This window comes from Cervus elaphus, chromosome 2 (assembly GCF_910594005.1).
Source record: "Cervus elaphus chromosome 2, mCerEla1.1, whole genome shotgun sequence".
NCBI lineage: Eukaryota > Metazoa > Chordata > Mammalia > Artiodactyla > Cervidae > Cervus > Cervus elaphus.
In genome coordinates, this window is record NC_057816.1 from 7,749,530 (window position 1) to 7,761,818 (window position 12,289).

At 56.6% G+C, this 12,289-nt stretch overlaps 2 protein-coding genes across 3 annotated transcripts; one reads left to right on the top strand and one right to left on the bottom strand.

The window, feature by feature from the left end:
- Nucleotides 1-1,128: 1,128 nt before the first annotated feature.
- Nucleotides 1,129-2,542, top strand: GPHA2 (glycoprotein hormone subunit alpha 2). Of its 2 annotated transcripts, none has more exons than XM_043927406.1 (4): nucleotides 1,129-1,264; nucleotides 1,667-1,769; nucleotides 1,933-2,117; nucleotides 2,229-2,542. In XM_043927406.1, the coding sequence occupies exons 2-4, from the start codon at nucleotides 1,667-1,669 to the stop codon at nucleotides 2,328-2,330; spliced, it is 390 nt and encodes a 129-aa protein (XP_043783341.1). In that variant the 5' UTR covers nucleotides 1,129-1,264; the 3' UTR covers nucleotides 2,331-2,542. The 2 variants fall into 2 exon arrangements, with proteins under 2 accessions (XP_043783341.1, XP_043783334.1); XM_043927399.1 differs by having other exon boundaries at nucleotides 1,245-1,357.
- On the bottom strand, nucleotides 2,537-11,742 carry PPP2R5B (protein phosphatase 2 regulatory subunit B'beta). Its single transcript, XM_043927388.1, has 14 exons — nucleotides 11,006-11,742; nucleotides 10,092-10,566; nucleotides 9,117-9,313; nucleotides 8,428-8,529; nucleotides 8,177-8,269; nucleotides 7,920-8,050; nucleotides 6,694-6,753; nucleotides 6,482-6,590; nucleotides 5,880-5,933; nucleotides 5,496-5,546; nucleotides 5,267-5,386; nucleotides 4,325-4,452; nucleotides 3,957-4,058; nucleotides 2,537-3,316 (listed from the first exon to the last, which is right to left on the bottom strand). Exons 2-14 carry the CDS (start codon nucleotides 10,288-10,290, stop codon nucleotides 3,172-3,174), a joined length of 1,491 nt encoding a protein of 496 aa, XP_043783323.1. The 5' UTR covers nucleotides 10,291-10,566; nucleotides 11,006-11,742; the 3' UTR covers nucleotides 2,537-3,171.
- Between the last annotated feature and the right edge of the window lie 547 nt (nucleotides 11,743-12,289).

Here is a 12,289-nt window from a genome sequence, read left to right on the forward strand (position 1 = left end):
AGGACTGGAGGACTAGGGACAAATTGTGTTTACAGCCTTTGCCCTCCTGTCCCAAACACAGCCTGCTTTACAAAGCTGTCCAGAGGCTCAGCTCCAGAGTCTGGAGATCTGAGTAGTGCTATTCTGACTTCCAAGCTTACAATGAACTCTTGGCAAAGTCACTTTCCTTTCTGGTTCTTATTTTCTCATCTGGAAAATGAAAGGGTAGGATCTGATGAGCTCTCAAGTGCCTTCCAGCTCTGGCTGGCTGTGTGGTTGGCTCTGCTTCTTTGAGCAGGTCAGTGAGACTATAGCCCTGGGGTGTGCGGAGCCAGAGTTAGCACAGGCTTCCTTCTGATTTCTCCCCTGCCCCAGCCCCTGTGGCTCTCGCTGATGAGGGGTCTTTTTCTAACTTGCCGCATTCTCGCCCCAAGTCTAATTTAGCACCATGCATGAACAGCAAATTTGGGTTCCAAATCAGCCCTGCCATGAACTAGCTGTGTGACCTTCAGTAAATTTCCTTCTCTGAACCTTGGTTGCCTCACCTGCAAAACCAGAGCCAGGGCTGGATTAAATGATTGGATCTGCTGGGGTTGATGGCTTCAGGCTCTTCCAAGAGACGGTCCCTGTTATTCCAGGAACTAGGGGGAGCCCCACCCTGCAGCTGAACCCCAGAATGAGAAGTCATCCACTTGACAGTGCAAGTGAAGCTCTGAAACGAACTTAGAACCCCCACCCCACTCTCCTCTGGCTCTGCCATGAAGCACCTCTCAGGATATCCCCACTGATACCATCAGTGAGATGCTATCACCTCCCTTGTCCATAAGAATCTCCTCTCCACCCTTACCTTTGCAGTGGGTAAAAGAGATAGCCAGGGCTGAGTTTAATCACTAAGGTTGGGCTGGCAAAGCCCTAAACAGAAGTGTCCTGCCTGAGGTCACACAGCAAAGAAGAGAACCCAGGTGGCCACAAATCAGCCCAGTCCAGAGCCCTCTCTCCCCAGGCGCACACACTGCCCCCTCTGCCTGGGAGTGGTCCTGGCCTTCCCTCTACACCTCACTTGCTGGAAAGCAGAAACTACCCTCTGAGGACCACACCTCAGATTCGAGCAGGATCTCCCAGGTGGTTTTGCTGTGAGGCTTCGGGCAGAAGAGAGGCAGGCCTGAAAGCTGATCTCCAAGAAGGCGTGGCTCCAGGATGATGGTGAATAAAAAGTCGGAGAGCCAGCACCGTCTGGAGACCAGCAGGAGGCAAGAGGAGCCATTCAACAATCCATTCAGAAGCGGTGAGCTCACTGAGGCAGCAAGAACCCGGCAGAGCCTGGGGCTGTAGCTAAGGGTCCTACATGCCCAGACGGGGCAGGTGGAGGGAGGCAGAGGTTTGTGCTCCAGATGGTGGAGGAGACTTCCGGGGAGAATCACTGCAGTGGGCTGATATGCGAGTCACACTGGGACAGCTGCTCACACTCATACCCGTTCAGAGAGGATGGGTACACACATACATGCACATACACATTCACCCAAAGGCACACACAAGGAAGAGGCAGCCCCTCAAGGCATGCCTCACCCCAGTCAGACAGACCAGCCTAGCCCTGGCTCATTCACCCGGAGGCATGCAGCATTTAAAGAACTCCTCCCCAACACCTGCTCACCCACCTAGAAACATTTATTCACCCTCTGTGTTTCAGATGCCCATGGCGTGCCCCCAAACCCTGCTCCTCTGCCTGCTGCTCCTGGTGGCCACTGAAGGCCAGAGTCGACAGGCCGCCATCCCAGGCTGCCACTTGCACCGTAAGTGACTCTAGGAGCAGAGAGCTGGGTGGAAGCAAAGAGCTGATAGACTGGACCAAGGCGGGGCAGGCAGCACCCACGAGGGACCCAGTGAGGCTCAGGCAACAGGCGCTGGGCAAGCCTTCGCCACGGCACCATCTACCACTCCCCTGTCTCCTTCTAGCCTTCAACGTGACGGTGCGAAGTGACCGCCAAGGCACCTGCCAGGGCTCCCATGTGGCACAGGCCTGTGTGGGCCACTGCGAGTCCAGTGCCTTCCCTTCCCGGTACTCCGTGCTGGTGGCCAGTGGTTATCGACATAACATCACCTCCGTGTCTCAGTGCTGTACCATCAGCGGCCTGAGGAAGGTGAGGGGGCTGAGCTCGGCAGCGGCTCACTGGGGGTGTGGGGACAGAGGAGGCAGGGATCTAAGATGGCCTGAGAAAGGAGCCTGCAACAGACACGCACCTCTCCTACAGGTGAAGGTGCAGCTGCACTGTGGGGGGAGCCGGAAGGAGGAGCTGGAGATCTTCACGGCCAGGGCCTGCCAGTGTGACATGTGTCGCCTCTCACGCTATTAGCCCATCCTTCCCCATCCCCCTCCCCTTGGTCACAGGGTTCAGAGTTGGAGTGTATCCTATATTTCCTGAACCTCAGTAAGGATAACAAGTCCAACCCTCTGAGAAGAGGGGGTTTTCTGCCTCTTTCCCACCTCCGCCTGACTTCTGAACCAGTCCTTCATCAGTTCACCTCCCCCTTGTCCCTACCCCTAAATAAAGCAAGCAGATCGTGAGTTCCTCTCTTTATTAAATCTACCCCCAGCCATGGAAAGGGGAACAGACTGTGACCACCCCCCTTGTCCCAGGACACAGGGAATCTTCTGCCTGTGCCCTTACCCCTCCCCCTGCCCAATAAATAAAAAGGGGACAAGGATGTACAGGGCCAGGGCGGGGAGGGGAAGAGGGTGCCCCAGGCCCAGGATAATGTCTGTGTTGCAGGGGAGCTGGGGGAGAATAAATAGACCATGGACCCCATGGTGGGGTGAGGAAGGACCTCGCGCTGGCACAAGGTGGGGCAGGTGAGGGGCTGCATCCCCTTGCCCTAGGCTGGGAGCGGGGCGTGGGAACCTGCCTACAGTCTGGAGCCCGGCTTTGTGGGGCAGGGCAGTCCCCGATGGCCGCTTCCTGATCAAGTGCACCCTGGTCCAGTCCTACCAGGAGGGCCTGACAGTTCTGTTGCCAGGACCACCATCTCTCCTCCTCTCCCCCCAGAGGAAACTGCCCATGCTGGGCCAGGCAAGGAGCCCTCCAAGCCCCTGCTGGCAAGGCCAGGAGTAGGTGTGTATCTCTGTGGGCCCCTGGGCAGGAGGGAGGGTGGAGGGACTGATAGCTCTGGGTTTAGCTCCTCCCCTTCTGGGGATCTTTAGCTCTGACCTCCACCGGTGACCTGGGGTGTAAGCCGCTGGAGTGGGGCCTCTTTGGCCCCCTGGGTCCCCTGTAACCGGCGTAGCCGTAGCTCCTCCAGGCCTTGCCACAGCTCCTGCCGTTCCCGGGCCTTCTGTTGCTCCCTGGGGAGAGAGGGAGAGGCAGTTACCCTTCCTGGAGCTCCAACTGCAATCTAACTCCCTCACCACCACCCCATCTGCAAGGAGAGACTCAATGGGAATCTTCCACTTGGGGAGAAAACACTGAGGAGAGACGGGTCCCAGCCTGTGGTCATGGAGTAGATGGATCAGCCTGGCCTTTAGAGGCCCGGCCTGAAGGGTTGTTGTTATGTTGTTGTTTAGTTGCTAAGTCATATTCGACTCTTCTGCAACCCCATGGACTGTAACTCACCAGGCTTCCCTATCCATGGGATTTTCCAGGCAACAATACTAGAGGAGGTGGCTATTTCCTTCTCCAGGGGATCTATCTGTTCCAGGGATCAAACCCGCATCTCCTGCATTGGCAGGCAGATTCTTTACAGCTGAGCCACCAGGCAAGTAGGAACCTCTAGACTAGGAGGAAGTACTTGGGAGGATAATTGGAGGATGCAGTGGATAGCTGGGCACAGATGGCTCAGCACGTGACAAGACCACAGGGAGAGACTTTAAACATCTGACCAGATGGGATATGGGTTGTCCTTTTAGCTCCCCTCCAACCCTTAGGAGCTGGTCCTTTTCCTGCTTTTCTCCCCTCTCCCTCCATGCCCAGCCTCTCAGCACTCACTGCTGCTTTTCCAGCTTGTAGGAGGCTGTGAGCTCATCAAACAGCTTCCCATTCATCTCCATGAAGGTCTTGAGCACATTGTAGATCAGAGACACAATGGTTCTTGGCAAGGACAAGGATGAGGTGGGAGATGAGACCAATTTCAGTTAGGTCCCACCTCCCTCTCCAGCATTCTGTCTATCTCTGTGTCCCAAACACGGCCTGCAGCCCTGAACACCACAAGCACCACCCTTCTCCTTCCCCTTTCACCACCCCTCCACCACCTTCAGATGCCTTCCCTGATCCTCTCCAGCTACCAGTAGCCCCAGTTCTGGACTGGCTGGCCCTGCCCCAGCCTCTGTGGGTGAAGTCAAAGCCTGGGCACTCACTGATTCCAGTGCTCCTTGGAGACTTGGTAGAGGGTCCCAAACACAGCAGGCAGCACAGTGTGGCAATTGTCCTCAATGAGGCTCAGGATATACTCATTGTTCCAGAAATACAGAGCCCGCTCTGCAACCTGGGGCAGCGAGATGGCAGAGTAAACGCCTCAGTGCCTTCCCTGCAGGTGCCCGTCCTGGAATCAGACCCAGCCACAAACCCAGGGTCCTCCTTACACCCCATCTTCAGGGTTCATCTGACCAACGTGGTGAGGTGCAAAGAACACTGGATTTGGAGTCCAGTGCTCAAAGGTGAATCCTGGCTCCACTACACACTGGCCACGTGACTTTGGGAAAGGCAATTTACCCCTCAGCCTCAGTTTTCAAATCTACAAACTGGGGCTAATAATAGCTACTGCCATATGGCTGTTATAAGAATCATATGAGGTATTTAGTAAACTGAAGTGCCAGAGTACCAGGTTATGGCTTATAAAAATGAGAGAAAGTCTGCATAAACTCTCCTGCATACATGTAGGAGAACTCTGGCTACATCCAGCCTGGATGGAGTGGGGAAGTCTTGCTGGTCTCTGTGAGGCTAATGAAATTTAAAGCCACCAAGAAAGGGGGAAAGTGATGACAACCATCCGTCCCATTCATGGACATTTGGTAAACATCCATTTCAGTTTACCACATGTGTTTATGCTACCATCTCTTCAGTTCTCCTCCCCACCCAGCTGGCCCATCCCACAGATGAGGAAGCTTAAACCAACTCAGAGTGGTGAAGTGATTTACTCAAATCTCCTCAGCCACTGGGAGGTCTCCTGACCCTGAGTTCAGCATCTCCACATTATCAGACCCTGGAAGGTCCAGAGGAGAAACTGAGGGCGGAGGAAGCTGTGTGAAGTCAACCTCCCAACCTTCTAGTCCATACCCTGGCTCTCACCCGACCCGTACCTGGAAGTGGGGGCTGGACACACAGCGGGCCACCTGTTTGAAGAGGGGCTCCTGGATCTTCACGAACTGCGAGGGCTCGATAACATCCAGAATCTCCTCCATCTCCCCCAGAAACATCACCTGGGGTGGGGTCAGGGACACAGGGACGGCGGTTCCCATCTCCCCCGACTGCCTTCCCGAAGCCAAGCCTTCCCAGCCTCCCTGCAGGGGACATCAGAGCCCTTCATACCTCTTTCTGGGTACAGGTTTTTGGCCAGTATTTGAGCAGCCCCCGGATCACCTGTGGGAGTTGAGGCAGAAAGGAGTCAGGCCTGCCAGGGTTGGCCCCCAGGGTGGCCTGCCAGGACACCAGGTTGCCTCCCCCGCCAGAGGTACTTGAGGGCTTCCCTGGTGGCTCAGTGGTAAAGAATCCACCTGTAATGCAGGAGACGCACAAGACGTGGGTTTGATCCCTGGGTTGGGAAGATCCCTTGGAGGAGGGCACAGCAACCCACTCCAATATTCTTGCCTGGAGAATCCCAAGGACAGAGGAGCCTGGGGGGCTATAGTCTATAGGGCCGCAAAGAGTCGGACAAGACTGAAGCGATTTAGCACCCACACCAGAGGTACTCACATGCTCTGTCAGGGTTGCATCCTTCTCCAGGAACTGCACCACACAGTATGCCAGCTGCAAGGGAGTGGGGGCGGGGTGGTGGAGGGGGAGGCAGAGAGGAGGAGGACAGGGGTCAGCAGGGGACCAGGACAGGACACCAGAGATTTGCTCACTTGCTCTTCACTCATTCACCAAGCATTTACTGACCACCTAGGACATACCAGGCACTGTGTTTGATGTGCAGGGACACAATAATGACCCTACACGGGAAATATTCAGCAAACTAGTCCTTATAAATTTTATAAAAGGTTCCATATCCAAAATCTGTATTATGATCTATGGGAATATAGAAGGAGGAGAGCTTAATCCTGCCCAGAGCAGGTTAAGAGGGAGGGGGCTGGGAAGTCTTCAGAGAACTGATGTCTAAGATTGGCCTGAAAGGATCGTGGCAATTCTCTAAGGTAGATGGAAGAGAATTAAACAAGAAAAAGATGAGAGAGGATCCCATGAGTTCATGCTTTAGTGTGCCTGGAGTCAGAGTGTCAGGCTGACCCTGCCAGTCCAGGTGGCTGCCCTGACCCTCAGGACCTCTCCGCCATGGCAGGGCCAGGCCTGGGCCTTACCTGGGCATGAAAGACAGACAGCGACTTGACAGAGTGCAGGGGAATCAGGACTCGAACCAGGAACTGCTTGTGCTCGGTCTTCAGGGGCAGCGCAAAGCCATTGATGATGCTGAGGAGGGGACAGGAGAGATGAAGAGGGTTGGGATGACTGGGCTTCTGTCCCACCTCCCAGAATCCTCCAGATGCACCAGCTGAGGCCCAGAGAGAGTCACCTTCCTAAGATCTCCAGCAGTTCAGCCACGCCATTGAAGTGCTCGAATTCATAGATGAACCTTTGAGAGGAAGAGAAGGATGCACAAGAGTTCAAGACAGTTGGAGCAGGCCCAACCCTCCTCTCAGCCACCCTGCCTACCCACCTGAGCCCTGCACATCAACCCAGCTCTCTCCCAACCCACAGGCTGTGCTCTCTTCCCCAAACCCCAAACCAGGCCCACTGAGATCTCTATATCACCCACCTCTATATCACCCTCTCAGCCCTGCCCCACTGCCACTCTGGGTCCCAGCTCAAACCTCTTCTGGAAGCATCGTCTGCCAGACCCTAACTCTCATTACCTGGTCCTCATCCAGTCCACAGGCACTCAGCCCGAGTCCTTCACTCTTCATTCAAATCAACCGAAAGAATGACAGAGTGTCTATTCTGTGCTATGTTATTTCTCAAAATCATCCCAAGAGGTAGAGCTTATTAGATCCATTACACAGATGAAGAAATCAGGGCTCAGCAGCTCAATCAAACTTGCCCTAAAGTTAATAAGCAAGGAATCTAATACACTGAACTCCTGGAGGACAGGGATCATTCCTCACCTATTTCGTAGCTAATAACAATAAGAGCTAAGGTTTCAGAGTTCTAGCCTTGGTCCAGGAGCTATAGTGAGTGAAGGCATTGCCTCATTTCATCTTGACAACTATCTCTGTGTTAGTAGAGTTATCATTCCCATTCTAGAGACGAGGAAGCTAGGAAAGCGCTTAAATACTTTGCCCAAGTTCACCCAAATATTTGAACCAAACTCAAACACAGGCCATCGAGCTCAAGAGTCAGTCTCAACTACAAGGCCATATGGGCCCCTGATGCCAAGTAGGCAGTGGTGCTCAATACATATTTACACAAAGAATCCCTTTCTTTGGGTCCTATGGCCTGGTATGACAAAAATCAAAAGATTTAGATCCCAGGCCCCCTGAACTGACCTAGTCCCTGCAAACCATTTCCTCTTTCAGCCTCCATTTTCTCATCTGTAAAATGGAAATAAATGCCCTTTCTCTGTTGATCTCACAGGATTTGTATAAGCAGTGCTACTGGCACTAGTACATGCTGCCAAGAAAAAACTCAATAAACCATAGTTCTACAGGGTCCCCCAGCCCAGAAGCCTTTGCCTCTGTCTTCTTCCCACAGCTCTCCCTGCTTCCTCCCCAGGTCTCAGCTGGGCAGGAAGCAGGCACCCACCGGAGGAAGATATGGCTGCACTGTTTGCGGATGTAGGCCCGGAGCCCCAGGAACTTGCCGTAGACCCGGTGCAAGATGGTCTTGAGGTACTCACGTTCCCGGGGGTCCTCGCTATCAAACAGCTCCAGGAGCTGTGGGAGCCGGGATCAGGGGTTAGGAGAGAGACCAAGCCAGGCTACTTCCGTCCTATCCCCATGCCCCCACAGAGAGCCTGCCCCTGCCCCATGACACCACCCGGCCTGGGTTCCCCACTTCACCATCAGGACAAACTTTTGATCCACATATCTCTTGGCCACAGAGGGCTGGAAGTCTGGGCTCTCCAAGAAACGCAGGAAAAACTCATATACCAGCTGGAGGAGGGGACAGACAACATGGTGAGTTCAGGAACAGCCTCCCCCTTCATCCTGCACTGTGGCCCTCAGCCAACAGCCCAGGACCTCAGGAGACCCTCTACCCGTCCTTGGGTCTCTTCTGAAACTCATATCCCTGTCTTCCCCAGCCCTCCTACCTGAAGATGCGGCCATGAAGGCTCAAGGTTGGGCTCATCCTCCTCAGGGTCAAATTCAGGGTTCTCACTGGGCGGCAGCGTCCGAAAGATATTCACTGAGATCTGAGGGGCAGGTCAGGGTTCTTTAAGGAAGAACCCTCTGAGGCAGAAGCTAGGACATCCCTCATCCTAAGTCTAACGGGTCTCAGCACCTGCCTCAACAAGCAGTTCCCTTCTTTGCAATCACTGCCTGAACATCTGGTTCATGGAAGGCTTGGGGTTGGGGATTGAGGGGCAGATGATACACATCCTCACCCTCTATCAGGTGCAGTCCAACAGGGAAGACAAGATGGAAAATGGTAAGGTCTACGGACCTTCTAAGCAGCAAAAGGGAGATTTCTAGTTTGGGTGCTGAGAGAGGCTTCATGGAAGAGGCAGCAGCTGAGCTAGGCCGTGGCACAAGGAACGTGGGGAGTGCACACCGGGCCTCAGGAGAGCGTGAGCAAAAGGGCAGGGTGGGACAAGCCCAGGAGGCACGGAGGGACCCACACTGCAGGGTGCTGGGCAGGAGTGGGGCTGGGAGACGGGTCAGGCGGGAAGACACGGGCCCTAAGGCCAAGCCAAAGAGTATGGGTTTATTCTCTGCCCGGGAGCTCCGCGGGCAGGCAGTAGGGTTCCCACGCGCACCAAGCCCTGTGCCAGGGGCTCACCATGCGGATGATGTCTGGGTAGACAGGCTCAATGAGGACCCCCCGGGTGCTCCCCACGCACTCCACCAGCTCATTGAGTGCCGCCCGCTTCACCTCCTTCCCCTTCAGGTCAGCCACACAGTCCAAGAAGTCAAACATCACCCCACACTGGGCCAGCTTCCGGCTCAGCAGCTCATGCAGCTCAGAGGCTGGCACATCTGGGGAAGGAGGAGGGGTCTGAGCCCGGGCTGCAGCTGCTGCAGCTCTGGGCAGGGGTGGGCCTTCCTAATCCCTAGGGCAGGCTCCTCTGCCCCCATGCCCCGTGCTTCTGGGCCATCTCCCACTCCGTGCAGAAAGTAAACCACTTCTGTCCCATCCTCCATTCTTGTGAGGTAAAGGAGCTTCATCTCTTCATCCTAACTGAGGCCCAGAGAACATGACGGCCTGATTGGAAAGCATAGTTACAGACCCTGGATGCCCGGGCCTTCCACAGGTGCCCCAAACAGCCATGGCCTCCCTCTCCTAAGTAGCACTCTGTTCTAAGAGCCAGAAGTGGGGAGAAGAGGCAGGATTAGGAGTCTCTTGGGTGCCCTCTGCCTCAGCTAGTGGGGCCCTGTAGCCAGGGGTGGGGGGAACGACACCATGATTGTTGCAGGGAGCCATGCTGAGCACCTGCTCCAGGACCCTGGCAGCAGCCAGGCTGCTAGCGGCTTCCTGGAACCCAGGCTGTAGGCCCCACCCTTAGCCCTGGTCTGCCCCCCAGGGTGGCACCACCTCCAGATGCCCCACCTCCAAGGATGACAGGCCAGTCTGGCCATGCGTCAGCACAGAGGGCTGGGGGTGGGGGTCAGCTCAGGTGGTTGGGTCCCTTGCTCGGAAGGGGCCATCCAGACTCCGTCAGATCACAGCTGCCAGCTGCTTCTCACTCCCCCACCCCCAAGGCTCGCTGGCCCACTCCAGGACTCAGGTCCCCTCGCGGCCAGCAGCCGGGCTCACCTTTGAGCAGGGGCAGTGGAGTGAGTTCTTGCTGGTTGCTCTGATAGCGGAACTGAGAGGAGCTGTGGGAACGCCGGGGCCGGGCCCGGCGGAGGGAACGGCGGGAGAAGCCATCCACCTTGTCGGGCGGGGGCACAGGGGACAGCCCTGGGGAAGAGGGGCTGGTGGGGGTGCTCGCCGGGGGCAGCTTCGTCTCCATGGCGGCTAGGCGGTGGGTCAAGCCTTCAGAGCCTCTGAGCTTCCCTCTGGGCCTGCAGGATGCTGAGTGAGGCTGGGTTGACTAACTTGGGCCCATCCTGTGCGCTGGGGGAGGTGGGGGGGGGATGGGGTGGGCACAACCACAGTCCTGGGCCCCCCCCAGGACCTTTGGCAACTGCCCAGTCCTGGGGGGCAAGCACGGTAGAGAGGAGGATGGCTCAGGTTTCAGGTCCTTCCTGAGGGTCCGAAGAGTCCAGCTAGGGTTCCCAGCCTGGCTCTTTTGAAAAAGAAGTCAGGGCAGAGAGGTCGGCAAGAAAGAGACAGAGAGCCTGTCAGTTCTTTCAGGACAGCCTGTGGGGCTGCCGCTGACAGCCCGTCTTCCTGCCCTCCGACCCTGGCCCAGACCCTAAACGAGGTGCAGGTGCCTCCCTTCTCCCAGACATAAAGGCCCCAGGCTCCAAAACAATCCCCTCAAAATAGGGCCTCTCCCCCAAGCCAGACCCTGTCTAGAATGGGGACCTTGGCCCTCATCCCTGGCCCCTAACAGAATGGGGACCCTGTTCCTGCTCCACTAATCAGGGTCACCAGGGACTCTTCCAAGAATGGGAACCCTATCCTCATGCCACCCCCCTCCTACAACCCGGCACCCTCCCCAACCTCAGTTTCTCCTTCCTCACCCCCAAATCTCATCTGCCTCCCACTGGGGGGACACTCACTTCTCAGATGCCCAGACTTAGGTCACGGGCCCTCCAGGGGCTGCCTGTGGGGAGGGGAGCAGCTGCTCAGGGTTCCTTCGAAGCGGTTCGGTTCGGGGCGCTGGCGCTGGGCGGCGGCGCTCCTGGGTTCTCTCTCCGGCTCCAGGGGGGCCGGAGCATGCCCCCAACTCAGCCCCGGGTCGGGGCGCGGGCTCCCGGCGGGCTCCGGGTTGGCTGGGGCAGCGCGCAGACCTCTCCTCAAGTCCGGGGACCCGACCCGCGCGGCACCGCGGGAGCCCAGGCTCTCTGCGCACCGGCACCCGCCGCCCAGCTTCTCACGATGACATCAAGTCACCTCCCCCAGTCGGCCCGCACATCCCCGCGGGTTTGGGGGGCGGGGGAGGGGGGCTGCGTCAGGAAGTTCCCGCCGGGGGCAGCTGGGAGATGTAGTCCCTGCACCAATTAAAGCGGCTGCCTGACCGAAGGGGTAATTCCTGCGGGCACCAGGGAACAAGACTAAAGCAGAGTGGGACGGGGTCCAACTGGGACTGGGCTCCTGGGCTCTAGAAGGGAGAGTGCATACGGAGAAAGGAAGACTCAGGAGTCTGCACCAGGAAGCTGGGGGCAATGCCAGGACTCTGGCAGCAAAGAGGCCCAATCCTCTGTCACACCCAAAGATTTGCCCTGCTCCATCTGTGCCCCAGGCAGTCCACCCACAAGGGAATGCCACTCTCACTCCAGAATGGCTGGACACTTTAAAACCCCAGTAGAAAATGGCACTGGACTGGTTAATAGTCTGCAGTGAGCCAGTGCCTGCTGGGAGGGGTGTGGTGCCCCCAAGGCTGCTGGGAAATGAAGTCCTTCCTCAGCCTGCAGTCCCCCTCCCGTCCCTTGCTGTCTAAGGTGACATCATGGTCTGGGTTTAAAGGGCCAGCCTAGGAGTGGCAAAGCATCAGAGCTGGAGGTGCTCCCTGGTGCTGCCACACCACCCCAGCAAGCTAGTTTCTCTGGATGGAACTGCCAGCCTCTCTGGGACCTAAGATGTGCTCTTGGGGTCTCTAGTTCCAAACCCTGCTGCAGGGACTCCAAGGCACAGGTGGAATTCCAGGAGTTTGGCATTCCTGCCAAAAGTTCCCAGCTTGTAGTCCTGGACCCCTTTCCTAGCACCCTGGACCCCAACACCCTTCATTCCCCTGGACTCCATCCCCTACCCTATACTGCGATATCTCCACCCAGAAATTCCGCCCAAATGAACAACTGGTCCATGGAGCACCAGGAGTGGGCAATGAAACCTGGCGATGAAGT